Below are 26,121 nucleotides of genomic sequence, written 5' to 3'. Positions count from 1 at the left end.
ACTACCGCCCTGCCGAAAACACGACTCTGCGGCACCACCTGAATGCCATCCCGTCCAGAGCCCTAGGCACCATCCCACTGTGGCGGCTGTTCTGCACGACATGGGTGAGTTGTGGAGGGAGGGCCGTGGACCCGTGGAGTACGTCGGTTCATGAGTCACATGAACCGAGATGTCCGAGATCTCGATTCCTTTTTTTGCCGCGGGATGAACAATGTTGCTGACGGCCGTTTTCTCAAGTGGGGTTCACGGCCGACGAATGCGCCGCGCCCAGGCGGTCACGCGGTATTTGACTGGAGTGTGCCGTACAGGGGAGGCGATGAGGTGTGGTCATTCAACCCCCTCGGCCAGCGATGGTCCATAACGTGAGTAGAGAGCCATCTCATCCGCAGTCGACCGCAGTCGAGCGGGCAGAGGGCGGGAGTGGTGGTCAGGAGGTCAAACCATTGGCGTGTAGAGGTGCTAACGTGGTGCAGGCCGTTTCCGTACCCAGGCCACACATGGGTCCCCATTTCCATGGAGGAAGAGTGCAAGAAGACGCCCATCATACCCCAGGACGAACGCACAAAGGACGTGCTGGTCCTGGGCAAGACATTGAGTATGTTGCTTCTGCCCGAATGGCATTCTACGGGAGGCTGACAGAACACAAGTGGCCTATAGCGAGGAACATGGCTACATCCCAGAACAGTGGGACTGGGACCGTCTCCTCGACGACCTGTACGAGGAGGGCTTTGCAAGTGAGCTGGTGGCGACGCTCAACCCGGAAACGGTGCAGTTTGCACCCAACGCCATCATGCCGCCAGCGTTCACAAACCTCGGGCAGATGGAACGTGAAAAGTTCAACATGGTCCTCAGTGGCGTGGGCGTCATGCTGGGCATGAGCATGCCCATGATCAGCCCGACCCCCTTCCTGGCACTATGCCGTGGCATCCCCGTCGTCATGCCGTTTATCCGTTCCGACCTGCCCAAACCAGACCCGAAGCAGTGGATCGCATACGCGGGGACACACTGGCAGCATGGTCCCATCAGCGCACTCCCCGAGCCATACGTCTACTCGTACACGCTAGGTGACAAGGAGGGCCTGGCCAATGCGCTTGTCAAGGCGCTCAAGAACCCGATCCAGCCATAGTGAGTTGCGACGTTGGCCCTCGTGGGCTTGCAGCAGCTGACACAGCCAGCGTGCCACCAGACTACTCGACCCAGTCGTTGCGGCGAAAGGTCCGAGCCATGCTTTATTACGATTATGAGACAGAGTACAAGGACATTCGCAAGAAGGAAGGCGGCGTCTCGCCACGAGTGCCGTCGTACATGATCGAAGGATGCTGGAGGAACGGCCGGTGCTACTTTGGCCCCGAGCCGGACGATTACATCGCCGACTAGTGATCTAGAGGAGGGGGAGGCTATCTGCCGGTTGGAGCTCAGCGAGCTTGCCCTGTGGACGATCCATCAAGTGCCAGTGAGAGACGTTTTACCATTGTTGCTTTATAGAACACTACTGCATTCATCATTCTGTATCTTTAGAACCTGCCAACATGGATCGTTTCCGTTTCCGTTTGGGTGTGGGATGTGGGAAACTGGCGTCGGGAGGCACGTTACTTGGGCGGGTAGTAGACAATCATCTCGAGGCCGTGCGAGTACGGCACGCAAAGGCTTTGGAATCCACTGCCTGGAGCGCGAATGTATGCCCAGAGCTCCTGGTATCCCTCGGCGCTGCGGATGGGGTTGTCGGCGAGGATGACGGCTCCGGGCCGCATGTGAGGCTGGCAAAGCTTGAGGGCAGGGAGAGCCATAGGGGTCCAAACTGAGGGCGAGAGAGGGTGTGGTGCAAGATTAGCATCAGAAGGCGTAGCAAAAGGGCAGTCACATCAGCCATGGACCTCGGGGCATCCCCTGAATTGGAACATACTGTCAAGCAAGAGAAAGTCCACAGTGGGCAGGTTGGTCTTGAGCGTCTCCTGCAGGTCACCGACGCGCAGGTCGATGGCCTCTGAGACACCCGCACCAGCCTCAGCCCAGTACCGCTTGGCGCGCTCGGCCTTCTCCGGCTCGTGCTCTGTGCCAATGACGATCGCTTTGCCGCCGACATCTGCCGCGTTCGCGTTGGCCGCAAGGGCAAGGTAGATGGTCGACACGCCAAACGACGTGCCAGCCTGACCGTGTCAGTCACCACAGGTCACGACATTTTGAGCCCACCTCGACAATGTTCTTGGCGCCAGTGGCCCGGATGAGCTGGTACATGAACTGGCACTTGTCCTCGTCGAGGGCGATGAACTTGTCCGACATGATCGTCTTGAAGTCGCCCACCGTGACCTCGTTGGTGCCGAACCCGATGTTCTTGTCAGGCAACCGAATGTTGGCTTCCTGTTCCTCGGACTGGACATGGAGGCGCTTCAAGAGGTCGATCGTCGCCTGCGGCGCGGTCACAGGGTTAGGGTGAGCGGAGTCGTTGGTAGTGGCCATTGTGACTCGGCGCTGTACTTGAGTTGGAAACGGAAGACGAGGTGGGCCGGGACTAGGAGGAGGGGGTGGGATGGGCCGGTGAGCTCAGTTCGGAAGCGTGAAACGCTTGGACGCAGCGACTGTCAACTGTTTGCTTCGAGAGATGAGTGCGGAAGATGCGCAACGCGAAGCAAAGTGAGCTGGATCTTCCAGCATTCATGCAGGTAGAGTGCTGCGCTGGCCGCTGGGTGGTCTCGTAACGAGAAGCCCATTACGTCAGTGTTGCGGCGGAGCCGCGGGGCAATCATCGCCGGAGTATTAGAGTAAAAAGCTAATAAATGACGTAATGTATTAGGACTAATAGAAGCCGTGGCACGTCGATTGCTGTTCACAGTCGCGACACAAAGAGTAGTGAATCCCCGTCCAGAGGCCAGAGGCCTCCCCCGATCTAGTATTAAAGCACACGGTTCCCAGTTCCCAGTTCTTGAAGACTCTCGTTCCTGTCATTCCAGTCCCACGCCCTTCACCCGGGAAGCACAGCTTGTCCGTGCTGCTGCGCGTGCGGGTGCGCATACACGATGAATGGGAGGACACGCCAGCCGCCGATGCGCTGGTCAAACGCGAGCAGGTCCACCCCGCAGTACTGGCACTTGCAGACGTTGCCGACCGTGACAGGACAGCACTGTACTTGGGACGGGTCAGCTCGTCGTCTCACTAGACCACTGGCGCCACGGCCATCTCCGGTGGCGCCTGTCCCCTCCCCCCACCTCCTCGGACTTACCCCCAAAGTTTCCGTCGCCGCCGCACCGACGTCCGTGATAGTTTGAGGGGACCTCGACCTCGGCTCGACGCAGAAAGTGAATGGGGTAGGGCTGAGAACCCCTCTGGTCTGAGCTAGCGCCGGCGATGAGCAAACCGCTCCCGTCGCTGGCTGAGAAGACACGGGGCTGCGGACCCAGAGCCATCGCTCAGCGAGGGTTGGAGGTGAAGGTGATGTGTGCGACACCAATATCAGCAAGGCAGTGTGCAAGACGAGAACAACCGTCCTGTGTACCTGTGTAGAAGCGCAACTGATGGGGGGCTGCATATCGTTCCATCAATCAGCGTGTGGTGGGTGAGAGAAGCCATTCGTATGCTGATTGCGGGAGAACCACTCCCACGCCAGCGCAGCCATGCAATCGGTTGCATACAACGCGTCTGCTCCACCCCTTCTTACACGGCTGCGATGTCACCCGAATCCGAGGTCTCTTCGGGCAATGGAGCTGACACCGGCGGCGCGTCAGTGGGCGAACGCCATCCCCAGCCGCAGTACCAGCACCTGCGGCAGCCATTCGGCACCCAGCACTCCACTTTTGAGGGTCAGCGCCTCGTTCGCCACCGCGCGTAGGAGCATACTTACGTCCATGGTTCTCGCCCAGCTTGTCCCCTTTGCAGTTGCCGTCTTCAAGCACCGGCATCGTCTCGAGTGGTGTATCTAGGTGCTGTGATATGATGTCCAACAACCAAATCTGCATCACCATCACACCCCGAGTCAGCTTTTGTAGCTCGCTGCCAGAGTCCCATCAGTGGAATTCGACCTGTGCGAAGTCCCCAGTCGGAGCTTTGCCACTCACGCCACTCGGCTTCCCACACCTGTGCGTGGGTTCTCATGAGTCCCAGCAGTGGCGTTCTCGCACAGAATCTCATGCACACTACTCGATACACACAACTCAGCCGTTTCAACTTGATACATTCATTCATACGCGTTGAGGCACAGGTCCTCACATTGACACGCTGATGATCGTTACGCGTCTCATAACGACCGATCGGCCATTTCGCCGAGGTCCACTCTCGGGAATGGCCGCAATTCCCAGGGTGCGAGCTTCTCCTCCCCCGCTTTTCCGGTCCATGGATACACTCGGAAATACTCTGTAGCATCTCGGAAGTAGGTCTGTCGATGGTCCACCACCGGCGACAGGGCCACCAGCCCAACCAAGTGGCCAAACGTAGTGGGCAAGAGAGCGGTAGGGACGCCGCAACACCGCTCCGCAGTCTCTCGACATGTCCATCCAAGTGCGGTGGTTGTGGAGGGCGGTTGTGACCGGCCGTCGTCGTGTTCGGCATACCCGGCCCGGGCATTAGCCTCGGCATCGACTGTTTTTAGAACTTCTTGGCATATGACCTCTCTCCCGTCGGATGTCAACAGTTCAGTAGGAATGTGATGTGGTGAGGGGAGGCTTCATTCTCGGTGTTCCCTCCGGTGAAAGCGCCGCTACTGAAGGTGGGCTTATCTCGTGACTAGCCGTGGCGAGTCACGACTAGACTGGTTTAAAGAAAGGTGCCCAACGGACCGAGCGAACCTTCCCCGCCACTGACACTCTTCACTCCACTTTCGCAGCCCACCATGTCCGGCATTGAGCCCGAAAAGGCAGACTACACCACCAACTATGGTGACAAGGGGCACGACATGGCTGTCCTTGAGGCTCAGGTCTCGCACGAAAGCCATCGCCCTGTCAAGGATGTGCTCGTCGATGTGCACACCCAACTCTGTGAGTTGCTTGGCCCCAGGCCAGAGACAGACTTCTGACCGAGAAACAGATGACGGCGTCCAGCGAAACATGGAGCAGCGCCACATGCAGATGATCGCGCTGGCCGGCACGATCGGCACGGGTCTCTTCCTCAACAGTGGCCGTATCATCGCCCACGGCGGTCCCGTCGGCGCGCTGCTGGCGTTCATCACCACGGGCTCCATCGCGTACGGCACCCTCATGTGTCTTGGTGAGATGGCAATCTACGCACCCATCTCGGGAGGTTACATCCACTATGCGGAGCGCTGGGTCAACCCGGCCGTGGGGTTTGCGCTTGGCTGGCAGGTGTGCATCCAATACTGCCTCTCCATCCCCAGTGAGATCATCGCCGCAAACATCATCTGCAGTTTCTGGGACTCTGGTGCGTCACTTAAGGTCTAGCTGTTCCAGGGATATCATCGCTGACCGTATACTAGCCTTCCCCACATCCCATCAGGCAGGTTACATTACCGGTCTAATTGTGCTGTGCGCCTCGGTCGTGAGTGTTGTCCGCCACATATTGTCACGGCAAGATCATGTGCTCATCGCAGAACTACTTTGGAGTCCGCTGGTTTGGCGAATCCGAGTTCTTTTTCGCGCTCATGAAAATCATGCTCGTGGTCATCTTGTCCATCACGGCGCTCGTCATCGACCTGGGCGGAGCTCCCAACAAGGACCGTATTGGTTTCCGCTACTGGAAGAACCCGGGCGCTTTCGCACCATACTACGGCACTGGCGACCTCGGCAAGTTCCTTGGCTGGTTCACCGACCTCGTCCAGGCGGCCGGCTCGTACATGGGTATTGAGATGGTGATTGTCGCCGCTGCCGAGGTCAAGAACCCACGCGTGACGCTCAAAAAGGCCGTCAAGCGCCTCTTCTGGCGTATCCTCATCTTCTACGTGCTCCTCATCTTCCTCGTCTCCCTTGTGGTTCCATACAACGACCCCAAGCTCCTCCAAAGCAAGGGTACGGCCGCGTCGTCGCCGTTCGTGCTCGCCATGACCCGTGCAGGGATCCACGGTCTGCCGCACTTTGTCAACGCCTGTGTCCTCCTCTCGGCCATGTCGTCCGGCTCGTCACTCATGTACTCTGCCAGCCGTATGCTCTACGGCATGGCACTGCGCGGTTACGGTCCCAAGCTCTTTGCCAAGACCACGAACCGCGGTCTGCCGCTACCGGCGCTCGTCTTCGTCACCCTCTTCTACGGCCTCGCATACATGTCCCTCTCGAAGGGGGCGTCGACCGTCTTCAACTGGTTGTCCAACCTCACGGCCCTGTCCGGGTACGTCGTATGGGGCATGATCGGCGTCACGTACCTGCGCTTCAAGCAGGGTCTCGCGGCACAAGGTATCGACCGCAAGACACTGCACTACCACAACGCGCTCCAGCCGTGGATCGCATACTGGGTCATCATGTGGTCGGCCATCATCCTCCTCTTCAACGGGTGGGAGGTCTTCACAAAGGGCAACTGGGACCCGTCCAGCTTTGTCATTGCATACATCCCCGTGCCCATCTTCCTCCTCCTCATTGCCGGATTCTACATTGTCAAACGGCCCAAGCACCTCAAGCCCGAGGAGCTGGACATGTTCTCCAACATTCCCACAGACGAGATGCTCCATACGGAGGAGGAGGCGCCAAAGACGTGGTGGGGCAAGGTTCTCAGTTGGCTTTTCACATGAGTGGGTCAGGGAGGACGGAAAGTACCGACTGTATGTATGTGTGCGTGTGTGTGTATGCAGAGTGGATTGCCACAGGACGTGCAGCACGAGCGTCGGCCGCAAGGACGACGCCAACCAGAGTGCATTTTGTCTCTACTACTGTACGCCTAAGACCTTTCTCTCCCTTAGCCCAAGTAGCGACCGCAGTATCGGCAGTGTGGGGAGAACGGAGACCGGACGCAACCTCGAGTCAGTGGTGTAAACCTAACAGCGCTTACCAGACGGGAGGCAGCACATTATGGTGAATTCAAGTGTCAGCGGTGGTTAGGAGAGGCTAGGATGGGGTGTTTGGAGAGCCGAACAAGGCTCCTAGCCCTCTTAAGTATGCTGTGGGCGTCTACATGTTCACCGAGTCAGAATGTGGTCTTATCGAGGCTCTCGCACTCGCCTCGTGAACTTTCGGTTGCTCCGACGAGAGAAAGCTCATTTCACAGGCAGCTAGGGGTGGCGCTAACGATACTGCCCACAGAATTCTCAAGATACAGTACCGTAGCACCCTGCATGCTGACTGACAGAGCATTCGTCGCGTCCTTCATGTATCGTATGGCCGCGCGTGTGTGGAACTTTGGGAGCCTCGCCGCGGTAAATGTGGCCAAAATTGTCGGAAAATACCGTGAAATGTGACGTTCTGGCGGACCCTCTCCGGCATCCTCGACGAGCTCGCTCGGCGTAACCAATGCCACTTGCCGGCTTTGACATGCCTCTGACACCTCCATGCACGACTCCAAGGCGCCTGATCCGTCGACCAATCCACCTGCTCCAGTAGCGAGCTTAGCGAGCTCGCCACCAGGCGCGTCGTCACCCTCCCCTCCACCCTGATGGTCCCCGTCTGCGACGCACACTGCTAAAGGCTACATCTGGTCAAGAGTACAAGGCTACGGGTTATTCAATGGCAGAAGCACGGGCGAAGGTTTCTCTGAACCTGTCAGTTTGTGTATAAGCCGTCTAAACACGCCCTCTCGCGATGGTGGCAGCACGATGCCCATCGGCGGCGGCTGGTTTTCCGTCCGGAGCGCCTGCAGCATCTGCTCGCGCAGGTGCGGCGGCAGGTGGTTGATGTACCACATCTGCTCGTCCAGCCGCCGCTTGTCGCGCGTCTGGGCCATCATGGCCGACTCGGCGCGCCAGGCCCGGATACCGTCACAGTCGAGCGGGTCGTTGGGCGGCGCGGCCGCTTGCGGTAGCACGACGACCTTCTTGCCAAACGGGCCGCGGCGCTTGAGTACGCCTGTTTGAACGGGATTCTTCGGACGGTCCTTCTGTAAGCTGGCACCGGGAGGGTAGAATGGGCTGATGGGAGGAGCAGGACCCTTGGCGGCTTTGGGAGGTTTGGGAGCCTTGGGTGCAAGTGGAGGCTGTCGAGATGCAACGGGTCCGCTGGTAGACGGCCGATGGAGGAGGTGCTGGAGGTGCTGGTGCTGTGGGGGCACCTTGTGCATCTCGAATGACTGGAGTCGACAGTACGCGCAGCGCCCGTCCGGCGTGTTGCGGTAGCACGCAGCTGAGGTTAGTCAGCGCTTCTGAGCTAGCTGCTCCCCGAGACTCACTGCCTGATACAGGGCACGGCATCGTCCCGCCGCCTGGATAGTAGACTGATGGGGGGGTGAGTGCAAGTTGAAGTCGACTGTCACTTACAGGCCATCCCGACGGCGCGGCCATCATAAGTGAGCACCTCCGCCATGGCGATGAGACACTGTCAACACTGTCCCGTCCACTTTGGATGTTTTTGAGGTTGTCGCCCCGAGCGTGAGACCGTGCGCTGTGCATTCCTTCTCACGCTCCGTGCTTCGGATCCAGCCGCAGCACCCAACGCCACCAGTCGGTTACTCGGTTTCATCGCTTCGGAAAACTGCTACAGGCTATCGTCTACCTCATACCACGCGGCGTGGTGACGGGTCCACCATACATGATCCAATCGTGCTTGTCATACCACTCGCGCCTCGAATTGTCGTCCAGCTCGTCCCAGTGGAAGGGTTTGTTGGGCAGGTTGGCGAGAGGCGGTGCCTTGCGGGCGGCCTTCCTGTCCTCGTCGTCGGCCACCTTCTTAGCGTCTTTCTCCTTCTGGAAGGCGACAAACGCTTCGTATCTCGCCATAGGATCGGGGTTCCATGGGACGCCAGGGAGGGCGCCAATGTTGTCGTATGGGTGGCCGGTGGTCGAGGGCATAGACGCATAAGGGTTGGCCGTCGCGGTGGGCAGGGTTGCCATCTGGGTGTAGGGATTGGCGGCCATCTGCTGGAACGGGCCTTGCTGGTAAGGGTTCATAGCCGCCTGGCCACCCATGCTGGCGTACGGGTTCTGGACGCCGAACGGAGACGCGCCGAACGGAGACGCGGCGTAAGGAGACATGCCATAAGGAGAGGCACCAGCACCGCCCATACCAAACGGCAAAGGAGGCATGCCGGCCATGCCACCGAATCCGCCGAGACCAGCAGCGAGCCTCGCCTGGATGTGACTGCCGATTCCACCGGCCATTCCACCCATTCCCATACCCCCGCCACCGCCAAACACGGGCGGCTGGGGGCTAGGGAAGTGGCCCGTGTACTGGGCAGGTTCGTCGTCGTCGCCGGGGGTCCAAATCTCGTGTTCGACGAGGCAGGGCCTGCCGCAGTCGATGCAGGGGGCCTTTTGCGCCCGGAATGCGGCACGTCTCTGGTCCATTAGGGTGTGGCTGGGAGCCGAGCTTTGCTACGCACTCCTCGTCTGCATGCAGTACGGCTTGTATCCCATGTCTGTGTTGGCAGAGGATATGTGTTCGTGTGGAGAGGTAGGTAGGTGTTGAGGAGCGGTGTTGATTGTGAGTGGTATAAGTGGTGTGAAGGGGATGAGTGCTCGAGGAAGGCGAGGGAAGGAGGTGCGACACCATCACCCCCACGGATGATGATCACTTCCATGGAGCAAGCGTCAGTTTGGGGACAATACACACGCAATACGACCCCAAGGCCGCATGTCTAAGCTTCTTGGATCAGAGTGCGTGATGCATGTGTGCATGTATGTGTGTGTGTGTGTGCAACGAGGCCATCAGGTGGCCTGGCGCTTCTCTGGCAGCACGCTGCCGAAATGATCTGCTTCGGACTGCACGGCTAGCGCTGGGTGGCAAATCCCCGTCCACACTCTTTTACTGTGCTGATACATGGATTTGCGATTATGAGACAATAGACCCCCCCTCTTCCATACGCTATACACTCGACCTCGCTCCAGCCCCATTACTTCTTCTTGGCCCACTGCCCTGCAGGCGGGCCGCCGTCGAAGATGTACGTCACGAGCGCCGCAGTCTCTGGTGAAAAGCCAAAGTTCTTGCTGGGCCCCGCGTCCTTGACGGCCTTGTCTGCTGCGTCTTTGGCCTTTTTGGCCTCCTTCTTGCTCTTCTCCTCGTCGTCGGCCTTCTTCTTCTTGTCCTCGTAGTGTTTCTTGAGGTCGGCATAGAGTGTGCGGTGGTCGGGCTGCTGCGGTGGGGTGTAACCACCATAGAACCAGGCACTTGGGAGGCTTCGTTCAGGGGTGGCGTTCGACTTTGCAGTTGAGTCATCCACGTCTCCACTTACGGGTTGACTTGGGCCTGCAGGTGGGCCATCTGCAGAGCCTGCATGTACTGCATCTCGTTGGCGTACGGCGCATAGGCTGGGGGGTGGTCAGGCCTCAGGTCAAGAACGGATAGAGAGCCCACGGTTGGTGGCCGCGTAGGCATAAGGGTTGTACGCGTAGGGGTTCATGCTGGGGCCGTAGTAGAAAGGATAGTAAGGATTCATGACGGTTGGAGTGGTTGAGAGAAAGGCATGCACCGGCACTGCGGCAGCGACGCTGCGCAGACTCTCAAGTGGAGCGTGGAGTGGGACAGTGGGCACGTTCGGAAGCCACAGAGGTGGCGTCCACAGCGTAGCATGCTCGGCAAGCTCGCTGAGTCGCAGCACACGGCGTGCATCTAAACGAGGCTCCCTCGCACCACCCCACAGGGTCAGTAAAGCGCCATCAAAACGTGCAGGTGGCGCTCCTCGTTGATCGTTGATCGATCAGGCCCCGTGGCCATCACTCACCATGTACCTGCTGGCGACGAGGCGGCTGCTGGCAGCGTGCATGGCGACAATGCACAGCCCGGTGTCACGTATGGAGGTCAGTGTGATGCAGGTGTGCTCATGGTTCTGTAACGGTGCCACTGTTGCATAGATTCCTTTCTTTCCGTCATTCTTCCGACTATGGACAATGGCACGCTACGACTTGATGCTTAGCGCTTCCTCCTGGGGGGAAGGGGCCGGTCGTAGTCGAGGTCCCAGGCAACCGACTTCCAGCCGCGCGAGTCGGTGGACGAGCCGCTCGTGTCGTGCGGGTACGAGTAGGTCTTGGTCTTGGTCTCCTCGACGGAGTGGCCTTCCGGGTTGGTGGTCGTGGTGGTCGTGGTAACCGTCGTCTTCCAGGAGGGCATGGTGGCTGTTGCTTTTAGTTTTGGTTGGTACTTGAGAGGTGGAGTGAAGGGAGGTGGAGTGAAGGAAAGAAAGTGCTGGTGAGCAGTCCTTTTAAGCTGCCCAGATGCTGTCGTGTCGTCTTCACTCCCTCATAGTGCCAGACCGAAACAGGTGGATGGTCCATCAGCAGAGCTGTCGGTTACCTTTCACTGATCACTATGCGCGTGTACTCAGCGGACTGGGTTCTGAACGTCCATCAATTCGTTGCGGCCATCAGCGGCCATCACCTGCATGCCCGTGTTGGGTCGTGACATCCTGCGAATGATGTTGCCACCTGGCGCGCGCAAGTGATCCGTTCGTTCCCTTCTTTCGAGTCGACGACAGTCCGGTGCTAACAGCCATCACGTTGCTCACCGCACCGCTGAACCGCTGTTCGACCCACCGCCTGGAAATATTGACCACTTGCCCGTTGCGGCTCGCCACCGCCATCAATATGGCCTTATGTGCGCCTGTCAGTGGAGTGTTCAAGAGCACATGGGTTTGACGCTACTGCGTGTAGGTGCCACTGTTTGCATTTCTTGCACCTATCTACTCTCTGTCTCCTCATGCTGCTCATATTCCCTGTTTTTGACGCCTCGGTTTCTAGGTTTTCTTGTCACATTCTCATTCTGTTTTTGGGTGTTTCTCGCCGTTTTATCTTTCATTTCGAAAATCCACAGTGGCACACTTTGAGAGCCTACTAGCGGCGGTACTGGCCGTTGCCGAGGTAGTAGTACCCGTCGGTGCTGGAGCCATAGGACGACTTGGTGAGGACCGAGCCAGAGCCGCTGGAGCCGTAGGACCTGGACGAGTAGCTTGAGGGGGCGTACGAGGAGTAGGACGACGACGACGACGACGACGACGAGGGAGCGTACGATGAGTACGACGAGCTGCTCGACTTGATGGCCGGCGCGGACGTGTGGCTCGACTTGTAGATGGTGGTGGTGGACATCGTGCTACCCTTGTTGGTGAGGGTGATCGAAGCACCGGGAGAGAGGTTGATCTCGATGGCCATTGTTCTTGAGTGTTGTTGAAGGAGGGTGAGGAAGAAAAGAAAACAGTCCAGGCAGCGGGTCAGCTTTTAAGGCATCAGACGGGTGTCAACAACCCCAGCAGCCCTCTGAGTCAAAGCAAGCCTTGGAAACCACGAGGAGGCTAGGGGTGTGTGTCCTTGGGGTCTAGTGCCATCACGTTCATCACCGCTCCTCTTCCGCCTCCATCCTCTCCACTGGTACTCTCAAGAGACTCTTGGGCTTGAATCCCTGCGGCGGGTTCTCGCAAGGTATCCACACACCGCAGAAATAGCACACCAGCGTCCTGTCGCCTTTCAGTATCGGGTCGCAGGTACCTGCTCATCAGCTCACTGCCCACCATCCATCACTCGCGGGTTCTCATTGCTTCCCACAAGCAGCAACCTACCGCCTTCGTTCCGGCCATAGCCGCCTCGACAGGGATACTTCCACCACTGTCGGCGGTCGAAAATCGTCATGGTGCGTGCGTACGTGATGGATGACAAGGAGACAGCAGAAGGGAGCCTTCGAGGCTGGATCAGTTGTGGTGCCGTGCGTGCGTGCGAGGCCGGCGCACACGTCCGGCGCACGGACATCCCAAGAGCGCCAACTCAGGCCGTCGGCGCTGTTCTCATGGCTGCGGACGGAAACTTTGCAGCGAAGCAGGTGGCATGCGGTTTACAAATTCTCCTACAGGCTGGAGACGGACAGGCAAGTCGGGAGACGCATGCTAACAAGTCGCCAAGCGATGGTGGAGGGCTGTGAGACTCGTGGCCACCCAACCGCTCACGCTGATACCTCTGTTACCACCGTTCGTAAAAGACCATGCACAGGTGGAACTTTTCGCAGGCATCCGAGTATCCACTCTCTCCTGCAGTGTAGCGGGGAGTTGCAAAGTCTGGTCCTCCCTTGGTACAGTGGGCGGCCCGCGGTAGAGTTGCAGATAGCTATTCAACGGCGGGTGTTTCCACGGGTGGACGGCATGCGTCTCGAGGCTTGAAGGGCCGAGAACGGGCCAGGCCGTCAGGGAGGGCATCTATGAGGGCAGAAGGGGCCCCACGTCCTCGCATCGAGTCTTGTGGCCCCTTGTCAAGGTCCTGGGTTACAGCGGGTTGTTGCAGAAGCAACAAAACCAATGGCCTTCATGGTACGCGAGTGGGACGCAGTGCTCTATTCCTTCCGTCAGCGGTCGATGTCAGTGTCAAGGCCCTGCTCGAGCTTGTCCGACTCACTTCCGCGGTTCACTCTTGTCCAGGGCATGCCGTTGCAGAGGTTGAAGTACTTTTCTGGCGGGCAGTGCGGCACTGGTGGTTCCGGTGGGCATGCGTGGGTACAGTGCATCATGCTGGCAGGCTTGGGGAGGGGTTGCTGGGGATGGCTGGACGAGCTCAGTGACATGAGTAGACTTGAGCGCCTGAGGCGACGTGCATATGTAGGCAAGCGCTTCTCCAGCATGGTGCTCTGCTCGGAGGGTACCCCCAGACTCCGGACCCCTCGGTCGTCTGTCTAAGCGGAGGGGGGTTGGAATGGTGAGAGGGGTGGTTTCTGCACGGGCCTCCTATTATTTTGTTTGTTTTTTCAGCATTTTCCCCCGTGGCCAGTTCCTGTGGCGTTGTTGACATGCCACACGACCCTCGACGGCGCCGGATCCCAAGAACGCGGTTGAAAAATTACCAGATAGCCAACAATCCCAACCGCATATGCATTAGGTCCCTGTATGGCACGATATCTAGAGCGCTAGCACTGAAGGTGGCAGAAGTGACAGCGGTTCTGACCATGTGTGTCGCTTGCGGGCGGTTTGCACGGTTCTGAACCTGTCAGCTGGAACCATTCCGCAGTCACATTTCTCAAATAGTTATTCCGCATACGTACGACCCTTGTTAACCCCTGCGACGGTACCTAGGCAGAGGATCCAGCGGTCGTCTTCCTCAACCTCTGGAGTGCGTGGCCGCATGGCGACGAGAGATGTATTGAGCGAGAACGCGTTGAGAGACATGGTCGAAGGCTTCTCAACTCGAAACATGAAGGTGATGAAAAGTTGCTGCCTTCGGTTCCGTAGTTTGTGCTTTACATAGATTCTGACGCTGAGAACTGACGCAGCCGTCTTGCGGTGGACGTCAGCCACGGTGTGCCACGCAAGGGCCGCGGGCCTGTTTCGAGTGTGGGTGCGTGTTGTGTCCTCGCTGGCAGCAATAGTGCCGTGGCGGTCAAGAGGGCATTGTGTGGGTTGTAGCCTGTGCCATCGCGTGCTCTGCAGTTTGCACCAGTCTCCTATCCGTCGCGATCGGTGCACGGGGGGACACCCATGAAGAGAACCCATATCCGACACTGGAGTGGAGTTGGGAGGGGTAGAGCGGTCGGTTTCATCTTGCCATACACACAGCAACCCCTTTGCGCAAGCGTCCGCTCGCTGCCCTAACCCCAATATCCCCGTAATAATCTTCTCCTCGGGGGTTGGCGCTCCTTGTCACCGACCTTCACCATTGCCCTGCACGTCCACACAGCCCATGGTTCCTCCAGGCGATTAGGAGCCCTACAAAGGGATGTCATGAGCATTCGAGGGACCAATGCGCACTTGGGTCCCCGGCCCGAGAGTTTTTGACATCGGCTGTTTCCGAACGCGTCCACCTGTGCGCTATGCAGGTGTCAGAGGGGGCGTGTAGACCTCTCAGACGTCCAACTAGAGGCCCTTGTAACAGAGGATGGCAGTAGAATTCATTCCTAAAGGGCAGACTGATTACCTCCGGACCAACTCCGTTCCGTATGTACTATCGCCACATCACGGTCAAGCAGTCACGAAACAGACATTCATCTATGCTACAGTACAAGAAACCCAACGTGGGTGTATATGTTGATGGATGACAGTTTGAGCCGACTGTTTACATCTGTAGACCGCAGTAGCTGCAGACCACGGCGCCGTTGGATAGATAGGATTTATAACAAGGGCCTTGTTGATCAGCGAAAGCGCGGCTTGACTGAGACCATATTTTGATGGGACCATCATTTCAATCAAACTTACGGCCCTTGTTAAGGCCAGAGAGGGGGTGGCCGGGGCAACTGATAAACTTGATCTTGAAATCACCCATTGTACGGGCTATTAGGAAGGAGGGGAGAGGAGGAGACGGCGGGAAGAGGAGTCCCTGGCGAGGGGAGGGAGGGAGGGAGGGAGGGTGGGCGAACTTGCGATGGTGTTCGAGTCAACCATTAATATATGTCTCTCGTCGACCAACGCCAACCCGCGAGGGTCTGTTTGGGTTGCAAGCACCAATGGCGCTGTGCAGAGGAGGACAGCAAGTATGCTGAACAGTGTGCTGAACTCCTAGAGCCCCTCGTACGAAGCGTCGAGCAAGGCATTCGGGTGTGCCTTACTTGGCTTCTCCCCAAGAAAGCTGCAGGCTTTCATCAGCCGGTGTGAAAGAATGTTTGGCTCTGTTCTGCTTCTCTTTCAAAGGAGGTCACCTTTCACTCCCCTGCGACTCGTACACCAAGGGTTCCGACTTTTACGCTCTTGAACAATAACATTCCACACGCGTTCGGTGGTGAACCAATATTTGACCCCTCTGGACGTTCCTGGCCGGCCAGTGGCTACATCCGTTCGATGTCTGAAAGTGAGACATTGGGTCCAGGTCCGCGGGGTGATAGGCCTGTGCGTCACCAGTCACCGACCATATAACAAGTCCGCTGGGGCCGTTCTCCATCTGACATGGCGTGGCCTAGACTCTGTCCTGTGCCTGCTTCAGCTATCTGAAAGTTGAGCGGAATATCTTTCAAGAAGTTGACCGAAGGAGGTCGTTCCATGTTCCAGGCAGGCACCGCGCACCGGGCGTCATCCTTCGTGTAATGTTGCACGATGAGAAGAACCCGACATGGGGTGAGCTTACAAGATACGGCCGTTGAGTGCCAATGGGTCAGGATGTCTGTCTGGGGGGTCCTGTGGGTCCTGGTCAGGGGACTGTACAATGGCAAGGGCAGAGCAGTGGATCAAGGGGTCCGCGGAGGTCTACTTGCACTTTCGTGTGCATCACCGTCACGCGGCTGTCGTTGCATCGGGGTATCGGCTGAGTCTGTCGAGGTCACTGGCCCACTGGCCGGACTGGCAGTGGAAGCCTCCGTCCATGCACGACTTGGCCGTTCTTTGCCTCTTTCGACAACTCACACACGGTTCATCACCCGGGAAATTAAACGCCATTTTCGGTCACTAACTCGGCCAGTCGTTTCAGGTTACTGCAGAGACACATTCTCATCATCGACATGGGGGCCCTCCTAACAAACCACTGCTTCACTGCTCGTGAGTGCATCAGCTATCTCATGAATTCCCGCACACTAAGGAAAGGTATGATGGGGCCTAAGGGATACATTTTTGGGTAGATAATACAGCTTGTCCGAGTCCGAGTACTAACGATCCACCAAGTTTATACTTGTTCGCGGCAGTAGACGCAAAGGTAACCGCCACTCCAGCCGTCCCAACGTGGGATGTGTGGTTCTGCAATAGTCAGGCTTGGCCTCACCATCACTGTCATAGCCCATACTCACGGTTGCGGTTACGGCCCGTCCAGTCACCGTAGCACATGCGGTGGCGGCGGAGGCGTGGGACATGGATACCAAACATGGTAGACGTAGATGCGCGCTGGGGTGATGGGCTGGGAGTCCGATGCGATTGTCAGAGGGCGGGTTATACATACATCGCTCGACTAGCCAGACATGTCTGGCTTTATGTCATCACCACCAAAGGACCCCCGCAGGCCGCAGCTGTGCCACACTGATGGATCACTGAGTGTCAAGACGAATGATGGCAGGGGTCAATGTCGGGTGTTGCAGCGATGCCACATCACCATCAGTACAAGGGGTCTCAAGACACTGTACAGCATCGTAACAGCATCGTATGAAGAGTAGGAACGGTGCTAGCGGGATATCTGGTCCATTGTTCGTACGTGAGTGAGACCTACATGCAATGCAGACAGCTGTGAAGTGGACGCAGTGAACCGCCTGGTGCATCCCTCACGCTACGTGCCGGCCACCACCTTCCAGACGCTCGACGCTGGGACGCTCGATCCACACGGCTCTCACAAACCCCAGGTTCAGTGCCGGCGACTGCAGAGGTCAGTCGGGCTGGGGGTTAAAAACAGGCCTCCACACGCCACTCAACAGTCACTTAGACAGCCCCGCTACGTGTTGCGAAGAAGCAGTCGCATACACCGATATATGTACAGCAACTTGGCTTGTCCGATCAGGTGCTGCATATGAAGTGACACTCAGGGCGTGGTAATGCACATCGGGACCTTCACTTAGGTTTTGAAGTTGGACTCCTGTCCGACTGATATAACCTAGGACTTGTGAGATTGGAATCAAGGAATTAGATGTAAAACATCGACAGAGGCGCGAGAGCTAAAGGCACTCTTTGATGGAACTCTATGTACAATCAGTAACAAACATCAGGCTAGAGTCTTCGGATGATAGTCCAGTCGATGGCTCGCCCTCTACTGCTTGAGATAGTTACCTGGTTGATCCTGCCAGTAGTCATATGCTTGTCTCAAAGATTAAGCCATGCATGTCTAAGTATAAACAAATTCATACTGTGAAACTGCGAATGGCTCATTAAATCAGTTGTAGTTTATTTGATGGTATCTTAGTTACGTAGTGGGCCAACTAACTTGAGGCTGAGCGGTACTTTGGGTTCAAATCCTCCTCTCAGATATAGTCGCTCGCTAGCATATTCGTTAAAGTGCCCTGGGATTAAAGAACTACGTATATTACCACAACGGCCGGGGTTCGAGACCAGGAGATCGAAACACGAACTACGTATATTACCGATAAGTGCCGGAGTTCAAAGTAGATCTGTGAACCGTAATACAAACAAACAAACATTAATAGAAAGTAATAAACACTGGCCAGTGTTTTTGCGACTCTGGTCGCAGCCGAGTGACCCTTCTCGAGATCCGGACCTTCTGATCCACCTTCTCCGGGATGCTAGAGGTGAGAGTGGAGGTGGGAGGGGACGTCACGGGTGTGGCAGTGGACGGCCTGCTGATGCTGATGCTGATGCTGGTAGCACCCTGTGCGAGTCGTCTCAATCTCACAGACCATGTCGTTGGCCACAAAGAGTTGGTGGGCGGGGCAAGGTCACTAACTGGGGGTTGCGTATAATGAGAGTGGGTCACGTGATGGTGACGCCTACATGGCCAGAGGGTGGTGTGCCTTCTTGGCTGCTCGCCGTCCTTGTTGGCGGAGTCGTCGAGCGCCTTGTGGTCCGTGACTTCAAAGGGCGGTTCGCTCATCTTGATGTGGTTTTGGATTGAGTGAGAAATAGGATGTTTCTTTGAGCAAGACGTGGGACAAAAGGCTGAACAGAGCTCGTGAAGTTTGTGATCGTCGCGAGCGAGTGCAGAGTTTCGACCGAGTTGTCTGTGGCAAAGGGGGCGCAAGACATGAACTCTGACAACTGGGCAGTAGGGCGTGTGCGGAACGTACATCCCTCCTGTGAGGCTGTGCTGTAAGAGGAAGAGAACCCCTGGCCGCTGGACTGACAGTCGCAACAAAAATACCGCACAGGCGGGCTGACAACGGGGCGCTGCTTGCCCCTGCCCGTGAACCAGAAGGCCTCTTTCGTCGCAGTCCCTTCTGTTGGATCTGCTGCACTGACACACGTCGTTGCATGTTAAAGGCCGAAGAAGCCCAGCAACGGGTGTGCGCCCCTCGTAATGCAGCCCCGGCCTCTGGTGTACTTAACCGGTTCCATCCACCGCCTCGCCCTCTTCCATCCACTCCTCCCACCTCCAACATCATCCCTCATATGCTCCCATCCACAACCACCATTCCCCTCCTTCCTTCAACACTACTGGCCACTGCTGCCCACTGTACCCTATATCACCCAAAACGTATGTGCAAGTCTGCGATTCCCTGTTCTTTGCGCAGGTGCACGGAGATCTGTTTACTCCTTGGATGTGTGAGACTAACGCTCAGTGTCATCGGACAGGGAGATGACCTCTTCCAATCCCAAAGAGTTTCTTGTTTTTGAGTTGCAGGGATTTGAGATCGTTCATCTCAACCCCAAGGCTCAAGAAAAAGAAACCGAGCAAGAAAAGGAAGATGTCGACGAGGTGGAAGACGACGATCACCATGGCTTCGGTGGGGCGCTTCCCCTTGTCGACGAGGACGAGAATCCACACGATGCGCCCATCAACGGAAACATCGCAGAGTCGGAGGATGACCAAGAGGAACGCGCTCGTCGCGTGGACGGCCTCAGCAAGTTCCTCAAGCACATGGATGTGCTTGAGACCCGCGAGTGCGGCAAGAATTGCGGCGGTAAGTACCAGCATCAACCCAGTGTCATCCTCCACGTTACTCCCAATCTCTTATGCATCGTTGGTGCTAAATCCCCAGGTATCCACTACTGTCTCTCTTGGCGCCACCGCCAAACCACCAAGGTCACCGACGACCTCTTCAACGTCGCCTTTGGTGAGTGAACGTCCATGTGGCGATTGCTTCGGCACAATGGCTCGTTTGGAGGCGCCGTCTTGGCGTGTGGCCCGGTGGCCCGGAAATAGCACACGTGGCTCTCACCGCTTCTCGTGTCTCCCGCTTCGTGACCGTTCCAGTGCCCAGAGAGAGGACAGATGAGGATATGGCTGCAGGAGCGTGGAATACGCGCGCCGCATGTATGTGAATGGCCACTGACACCAGAACAGACGAGCGTCTCGTCCCTTGTGACAAGATGGGCGACCCCTACTGCCTCCCGTGCCTGGAGCACATCGACTCGGCGAAGACCACGCCGGAGACGATTCTCCACATCCAGCGCACGCGGCTGGCATCAATCCGAGACCGAGACGTGCGCAAGTTCGAAAAACTTGCTGCCAAGCTCGGCCGGCAACAACAACCCCTGTCGACCCCCCTCACGCAGAGGGACATCGACGCTGCGCCATGGCTCCGCGGCGCAGACATCCTTCCATTGGGTTTGAGTCCGTCACTGTCGTCTACGCCTTCGAGCAGCGGCAGCGGCAAGTGCTCGAACCGGATGGCCGAGTATGCCGACAAGCGCGCGGTCCTGAGCGTGAACCGTGCGTCGGTCGACCAGGTGGCCCTCGTCAGGCTCACCGAGCGCGGCAAGATTTGCTTGTCGCACACCGCCGACGGCATCCGCGTCGTCCCCCTCGCCTACAACAAGGGCAAGCGAGGACTCTTCGGGGTTTTTTTTGACCTCTACCTGGTTGGCGTTTCGGCCCACCAGGCAGGTGCCGACCCTCGAGTGCTTGACGAGATTGCCGACCTCCTCAAGTCGATGAATGCGGTCAACGTCATGTACGCTAAACCGCACCTCGCCACCCGCCAGACATTGGATCTGGCACAGAGGCTCGAGGGCGCGTTTGGTAAAGAGTCGACCGCCACCGTCACCGGCTGGCCTCAAGACCGCCCAACCGTGGGCGCCCGCCTTATCCCCGTGGCAGACACTCTGGGCAAGTACAACCGTATCACCGGTCGTCTCGCCCATTATCCGAGTGTTCTGTGGGTGGCCGACCTCGAGGCGTCGCACCTCACCGACTTCATCGGTGTCATCGACGAGCTCGAGCTTCGGGAGAACTGTGCCATTCCCAGGTGCACAGACTCCCGCTTCCCAGCCGTCTGGTGGGAAGCCACCGAGGCCGAGATGCTCGTCCTCGCGCAGCGCGCCCTCTTCCGCGCCGTCGACCTCTGCGACGGCGGTGCAAAACGTCGCCAAGCCGGCAAGCCACCCGTCGAGTACGAGGGCATATCTGTGCTGACGGTGGTCTTCTCCTGGTGCCTGCACCACACGCGCCACGGGGGCCGCGACATCCTCAGCGGCCTCCCCTTCCACTTCTCGTGTGCGCCACTGTCCCCGACTCTGGTGGCCCACATTACCCACGGCACCCCCTTTGCCTCGGGTTTCACCACCCGAACCCCAAACACGTTGAGCCAGTTCGAGGAGGCCCGTTGCAACATCCGGCCCGAACCCATTACCTCGAACTGGCTCTCGTCCGACTGGAGGTACGCCGGCCTGCTTCACTTTTTTTCCACCATCCAACCAATGGTGCAGCACAGGCTGGGCAAATGGCAGGCCAATGGCCACCTTCGCGACCTCGTTCTCCCGGCGACCTTCACCATGTCGTCGGCTACCGAGGCCGGCTACCGAGGCCGCCTACCTCAAGAACTCGCTCGTCTGCTTCGAGCGCGGTCGCGGGCCTGCTCCCCGCCTCGCCAAGGGGGTGGCCCACGAGCTGTGGACGCGCATGGCGTACTATACGCCCGACCAGTACGTCGCGTTCGAGCGCGAACGCCTCGTCGACATGGTTGGTGTCCGTCTCCCTGGTGTGGTCGAATCCTGGACGTCCGCTCGCCCCATCTCAACAAGATGACGAGGGGCAACCTGCCACCGAAGGCCGTGTTTTCCGCGCAGTGGGCCCGCAAACTGTTCATTGAGGGCCTGAACGCGCGAATGGCGTTCTTTGAGGCGGGCGTCCAGGAGGAACACGACCACAGAGCCAACGATGAGCGTCTCGGCCGCGAGCAGCAGGAGCGACGATACCGGGAGGAGAGGCGAAAGCGCGCACGAGAGCTCCGCGAGGTCGAGGAGAGGAGGCTGGAGCTCCTGGAGCTTCATGGCCACGTAGACCTTGACAAGATCTACCAGGAGCTCAAGACCATCGACGAGAACCGGCCTCCTCAAGGCCCGTACATCCGTGTTCCCGCTACGGAGGCGGAGTGGCAAGCCCATAGGCAGACCTTGGCCGCCATTAATTGCCCCGTCGTCGACGCTCGTGGTGCGCCTCTCGCAGCCAACACCACGTGGCAGCCGAGCCTGCCGCGCCACATGTCTCGTCCAGCCTCACGTCGTGAGCCTTGTACCTTGGCCGAGTTTGATGAGTGGGAAGAGGAGAGGAAGCTGTATCGCGAACGGCTGCGCGACCTCATCGGGGACGTTTGGTATGTACATAGCTTGCTCAGGGTAGAAATAGCCTCCGAGTGCACTGCACACCGGCCTGTTCTTCATGCACGCAGAGCCCCGTTGGAGTCTTCCGGCCTTCTTCTCCTTGTGGTATAGCTAGATGCACCAGAACATCTGCTGCATAAGTCGGAACCAATGTCCTTGAACCCGGGGATGTTGATGGCATAGGGTCGTTGTCGTCGTCGTCGTCAGAGTAGACGGAGTCTTCAAGTTCTTCGTTGTACACGAGAGACTGCATTTCGTGCTTGGATCCAGTGTAGTTTCCCTTGCGGACACGGTAAAGCTGAATGGCAGTGTCCATGTCGCGGTTGGTGCCGATAAACGACTCGCGGGAGTATTGCACAAGCTCGGCCTGGGTGTACTTGGAAGTGATGTTGGTCTTTTTTTTTTTTTTTTGGCTGCTTTGCGTTTTGAGGGTGATATGTCAAAGTGACATCTTGCAGTGTGCACAGCACTGGTTATCGTGAAAAAACGGTGGGGAAAGATCGTCGTGAACGAGCTCGGAGTTTCGACTTTGGCCTCCTGTGGCTAAGGGGGCGCAAGCCTACTGGGACGGCATCCACACAAGCAAGCAAGCAAGAAAGATTTCGCTCGAGATATTTAAAGAGAATTCTCCAGCGCAAACAAGAAATTATCCAGCGCAAACAAGAACGGAATGGTGAAGCTGCGTTAGCTGCTAAAATATATAAATCGAGAAAATGCGCACCAATTGAAATAATTGAGGGGAGGTTGGCCGTGGGGTGGAGGGTCTTGCCACTAACATGTGAGCTTACGAGCACGCTCAAGTCTCACGGCATGTCACGCTCGCGCACCTATTTCCAGAGCACAGAAATTACAGAAAGATGCCACTGGCCACCGTGCACCGGGGCTGCCAAAATGCCAAAAACGCAGCTAGACGCTTGGGCGCGCCAACTCGATCTTTCACTACACTTTCACACCTCCATCAAAGCATACAAGAAATGAGTGTCACCATCATCCACCACATCGACTCCAACGGTAGGTTGACGACAATGACATGAACAGTGAGGCTGAAGCGAACCAACAGTCCGCACTGTGTCGCACGAGTTGAGCAAGATTGGAATGGACGGCCTTGTCTGGCTCTTTGGGCCTTGCGGTCAACAATGCTCAAGGTGAGCTACTACTCTTTGGGCCTTGCGGTCAACAATGCTCAAGGTGAGCTACTACTATGGAACCAGGATCCACTTGCTAATGTCTGAAGAATGCGTGGTTACCCTTGGTGCGTGTCGATTGTTGTCACGGACACGATACTAGTCGACTAGGTGGTAGGCAGGAGAGCAGTAGTAGCAATGTAGCTCCTGTGGATGCAGATATGCTTGAGAGAACGTATAAGGTAGACTGGAGATGATACATTTGCTAGAGAACTAGATAGGTGTTACAGTGTGTATATATATGGTTCCCTAGCTCTGTATCATGGTGCGGTCCGAACCCAGGATGGTTCGGATGGAACCTATAGAGGTTCAGACGGAATCTATACAGATTTACTATATTGATCCCTAATGATATGGCCTAAGGTAATGTCCCGACTGTGACAATTGTTGTCCATGCCTCCATGGCGCGAAGACGCAGGCGGCGACTGTGTCGGCACCTGTTGTGGTGGGTCAAGCTCGAAATCATTCCTGATGCCCATGGATTCTCGTCGACATACAGATGGCAAGATCACTTTCATTGTCCACCCTCAGTCTGGTGGCGTTGCAACTGGGCTAGTGTCATCCCCGCGGACAGTGAAGTGAGCTGTCGGATCGCATGCACCCTGACTTTCAGGAAAGTACACACGGCCCACGGCATCCTCTGCCTTTCCGAGATTGAGTGAATCCAAAAACGAGCATGCGGGGTAGCGTAGTGTAGGCATGCAGGGCGGCCTCCTGATTAAAAGAGCTGCAGAACAATGTCAAGTGAGCGAGCAAGGAGGGAACCTCCGGGAACCTCTCTCGGCAATCACGGGTCGTTGCGTGGGCTCCCGATGGCTTGCGAGAACGGCCTCGTCGTCGTAACTTGTATGTACACACCGGAACAGCCTCTTCTCAGAGCTTTCAGAAAACCACTTCACTACCTACTTGCCTTCGAACGAGTAGCGCAGATGAATACCGGCTTGACGGTGACCCTGCCAACTTCGTCACATAGTCTGAACCTGGAGTGCCAGCCAGGCACGAACTGTGACACCGGGATGTCCGTGTTTTCAATTGAGTAGATTAGGAACAGCTCCTAATGCATTACAACCACCGTTTCAACACCCCCGGGAATAATTGCTTCGGCGGTTTGGTATCTCTCGATCCACCAGCTGTACGTCTGTCGGTCAAGTGTCCATAAATCATGACAATTGTGCAGTAGGCCGTATGCGCACGATGACTCGCTCCTGTGTTGCATAGGAAGAGGAAGGTTGAGATGATCGTCGCGACGAGACAGCATCACAGAAGTGACAACAAAAGTCCTGATGGCAAGTGCCACAACGGAACCAAAGCGGCGTTTCGAGTCACTCTCAGTCGAAAAGACACCTACGGCACACCCTGCCACTCCGCGCCCTCGCTGCCTTCCGGACCACTCCTCGACGACTTTCACGCACCCCTCAACTTCTAAAATCATCACCTCAAGATGAAGCTCAACGGTTCGTGATAGCCGCTCAACAGCGGACACCGCTCGACCAAAAACGACACCGATCCGTCGAGGAATGCCGCCGCAAAAACGTTGGAACCACCGCAGATCTGGAAGGGGCGCAGGACATTCGTCGGGAGGAGAATGTCGTCCTGGAAGAGAGGAGTGAGCGCGGCGTCCATTGCGATGGAGTGCCCGTCTGCGGTGGTTCGACAGACAAAGCGGCGGCAGCGAGAACGGAACGGCTGGTTCGATCTTGGACGGGACAGCGGTGTCCTTGTGTTCGGCGGAACTTTGTGTCGTGTCAAGTGCTGACGATTTCAGTCGCCAACCCGGCCACTGGTGCCCAGAAGCTCTTCGACTTCGAGGACGAGCGTCGCGTGTGAGTGCTTCATTGTACCCACAGGATATCTCGAACAAGCCAGGCCCGCCAGCAAGTTGGGACCGTGAAACCTGCGCGGTTGGCCTTGTCTTGTGCGAGAATTCTTGGGGCGCCAACTTTTGTGTGACTCGGAAGTGTCATGTGCTGACCTGTCCTTAGCCGCGTCTTCTACGAGAAGCGCATGGCCCAGGAGGTCGCCGTCGACTCGCTCGGTGACGAGTGGAAGGGCTACGTCCTCCGCATCACCGGCGGTAACGACAAGCAGGGTTTCCCTATGAAGCAGGGTGTCCTCCTTAACCAGCGTACCCGCCTCCTCCTCTCGGACGGCCACTCGTGCTACCGCGCCCGCCGCTCGGGTGAGCGCAAGCGCAAGTCGGTCCGTGGCTGCATCGTCGGCTCGGACATCCAGGTCCTCTCGGCCGTTATCGTCAAGCAGGGCGAGAACGACATTGCCGGCCTTACCGACACTGTCCTCCCCAAGCGCCTTGCCCCCAAGCGCGCCACCAAGATCCGCCGCTTCTTCAACCTCTCGAAGGAGGACGACGTCCGTGCCTACGTTGTTCGTCGTGAGGTCGAGACCAAGGCCGGCAAGAAGTACACCAAGGCCCCCAAGATCCAGCGCCTTGTCACCCCCCAGCGCCTCCAGCGCAAGCGCCACCTCCAGTCGCTCAAGAAGCGTCGTTCGGAGGCCCAGAAGGAGGTCAAGGCCGAGTACGACGTCGCCGTCGCCAAGTACCAGGCCGAGCGCAAGGCCACCGCCGCCGCCGTCCGCGCCGCCAAGAAGGCCAAGTCGGCTTAAGCGACTTGCTCTTCTCGAGGGCGAGTGGGATGTTGTGCTTCTGGTGTCTCTTTCCCTCTCATCCGCCAATGTATAGCATGCAATGACATTGGCTGTATATGCCTATTGGGGTCACGAGCGCTGTGCGTAGGGAGAGCGCGTGCACCGGGCCCGGGTGCTGTGACTGCGCGTTCTCCGGACTGACCTGCAATTCTCGGTACGGCTTGGCTGGTGGTCCGCGTGC

General features: G+C 57.5%; 11 protein-coding genes across 11 annotated transcripts; 4 read left to right on the top strand and 7 right to left on the bottom strand.

Annotated features, from left to right (window-relative positions):
- Positions 1 to 350: 350 nt before the first annotated feature.
- Positions 351 to 1,377, top strand: EHS24_003341 (uncharacterized protein; the record flags this gene model as incomplete). The annotated part of the gene is made up of 3 exons (XM_028619032.1): positions 351 to 595; positions 658 to 1,125; positions 1,176 to 1,377. 3 exons carry the CDS (start codon positions 351 to 353, stop codon positions 1,375 to 1,377), a joined length of 915 nt encoding a protein of 304 aa, XP_028472528.1.
- A 212-nt stretch (positions 1,378 to 1,589) lies between these two features.
- On the bottom strand, positions 1,590 to 2,457 carry EHS24_003340 (uncharacterized protein; the record flags this gene model as incomplete). Its single annotated transcript, XM_028619031.1, has 3 exons — positions 1,590 to 1,798; positions 1,904 to 2,147; positions 2,191 to 2,457. 3 exons carry the CDS (start codon positions 2,455 to 2,457, stop codon positions 1,590 to 1,592), a joined length of 720 nt encoding a protein of 239 aa, XP_028472527.1.
- A 2,362-nt stretch (positions 2,458 to 4,819) lies between these two features.
- EHS24_003339 (uncharacterized protein) lies at positions 4,820 to 6,661 on the top strand (the record flags this gene model as incomplete). The annotated part of the gene is made up of 4 exons (XM_028619030.1): positions 4,820 to 4,964; positions 5,014 to 5,364; positions 5,420 to 5,481; positions 5,534 to 6,661. The coding sequence occupies 4 exons, from the start codon at positions 4,820 to 4,822 to the stop codon at positions 6,659 to 6,661; spliced, it is 1,686 nt and encodes a 561-aa protein (XP_028472526.1).
- A 921-nt stretch (positions 6,662 to 7,582) lies between these two features.
- EHS24_003338 (uncharacterized protein) lies at positions 7,583 to 8,381 on the bottom strand (the record flags this gene model as incomplete). The annotated part of the gene is made up of 4 exons (XM_028619029.1): positions 7,583 to 7,616; positions 7,652 to 8,201; positions 8,248 to 8,292; positions 8,336 to 8,381. The coding sequence occupies 4 exons, from the start codon at positions 8,379 to 8,381 to the stop codon at positions 7,583 to 7,585; spliced, it is 675 nt and encodes a 224-aa protein (XP_028472525.1).
- A 185-nt stretch (positions 8,382 to 8,566) lies between these two features.
- Positions 8,567 to 9,361, bottom strand: EHS24_003337 (uncharacterized protein; the record flags this gene model as incomplete). Its single annotated transcript, XM_028619028.1, has 1 exon — positions 8,567 to 9,361. One exon carries the CDS (start codon positions 9,359 to 9,361, stop codon positions 8,567 to 8,569), a length of 795 nt encoding a protein of 264 aa, XP_028472524.1.
- Positions 9,362 to 9,906: 545 nt separating this feature from the next.
- EHS24_003336 (uncharacterized protein) lies at positions 9,907 to 11,120 on the bottom strand (the record flags this gene model as incomplete). Its single annotated transcript, XM_028619027.1, has 4 exons — positions 9,907 to 10,189; positions 10,246 to 10,321; positions 10,368 to 10,597; positions 10,981 to 11,120. The coding sequence occupies 4 exons, from the start codon at positions 11,118 to 11,120 to the stop codon at positions 9,907 to 9,909; spliced, it is 729 nt and encodes a 242-aa protein (XP_028472523.1).
- A 719-nt stretch (positions 11,121 to 11,839) lies between these two features.
- EHS24_003335 (uncharacterized protein) lies at positions 11,840 to 12,154 on the bottom strand (the record flags this gene model as incomplete). Its single annotated transcript, XM_028619026.1, has 1 exon — positions 11,840 to 12,154. The coding sequence occupies one exon, from the start codon at positions 12,152 to 12,154 to the stop codon at positions 11,840 to 11,842; it is 315 nt and encodes a 104-aa protein (XP_028472522.1).
- Positions 12,155 to 13,878: 1,724 nt separating this feature from the next.
- EHS24_003334 (uncharacterized protein) lies at positions 13,879 to 14,658 on the bottom strand (the record flags this gene model as incomplete). Its single annotated transcript, XM_028619025.1, has 3 exons — positions 13,879 to 13,970; positions 14,022 to 14,564; positions 14,625 to 14,658. The coding sequence occupies 3 exons, from the start codon at positions 14,656 to 14,658 to the stop codon at positions 13,879 to 13,881; spliced, it is 669 nt and encodes a 222-aa protein (XP_028472521.1).
- A 3,355-nt stretch (positions 14,659 to 18,013) lies between these two features.
- On the bottom strand, positions 18,014 to 18,424 carry EHS24_003333 (uncharacterized protein; the record flags this gene model as incomplete). The annotated part of the gene is made up of 2 exons (XM_028619024.1): positions 18,014 to 18,276; positions 18,325 to 18,424. The coding sequence occupies 2 exons, from the start codon at positions 18,422 to 18,424 to the stop codon at positions 18,014 to 18,016; spliced, it is 363 nt and encodes a 120-aa protein (XP_028472520.1).
- A 377-nt stretch (positions 18,425 to 18,801) lies between these two features.
- EHS24_003332 (uncharacterized protein) lies at positions 18,802 to 22,203 on the top strand (the record flags this gene model as incomplete). Its single annotated transcript, XM_028619023.1, has 3 exons — positions 18,802 to 19,024; positions 19,110 to 19,604; positions 19,835 to 22,203. 3 exons carry the CDS (start codon positions 18,802 to 18,804, stop codon positions 22,201 to 22,203), a joined length of 3,087 nt encoding a protein of 1,028 aa, XP_028472519.1.
- An 863-nt stretch (positions 22,204 to 23,066) lies between these two features.
- On the top strand, positions 23,067 to 25,898 carry RPS6 (40S ribosomal protein S6; the record flags this gene model as incomplete). The annotated part of the gene is made up of 6 exons (XM_028619022.1): positions 23,067 to 23,103; positions 23,153 to 23,237; positions 23,304 to 23,344; positions 24,742 to 24,882; positions 25,042 to 25,099; positions 25,259 to 25,898. The coding sequence occupies 6 exons, from the start codon at positions 23,067 to 23,069 to the stop codon at positions 25,896 to 25,898; spliced, it is 1,002 nt and encodes a 333-aa protein (XP_028472518.1).
- Positions 25,899 to 26,121: the final 223 nt, after the last annotated feature.

The sequence above is a fragment of the Apiotrichum porosum genome (assembly GCF_003942205.1).
Source record: "Apiotrichum porosum strain DSM 27194 chromosome Unknown scaffold_16, whole genome shotgun sequence".
NCBI classification, from domain to species: domain Eukaryota; kingdom Fungi; phylum Basidiomycota; class Tremellomycetes; order Trichosporonales; family Trichosporonaceae; genus Apiotrichum; species Apiotrichum porosum.
The sequence above is the reverse complement of the archived record's forward strand: the minus strand, read 5'-3'. Positions and strand labels throughout refer to the sequence as shown.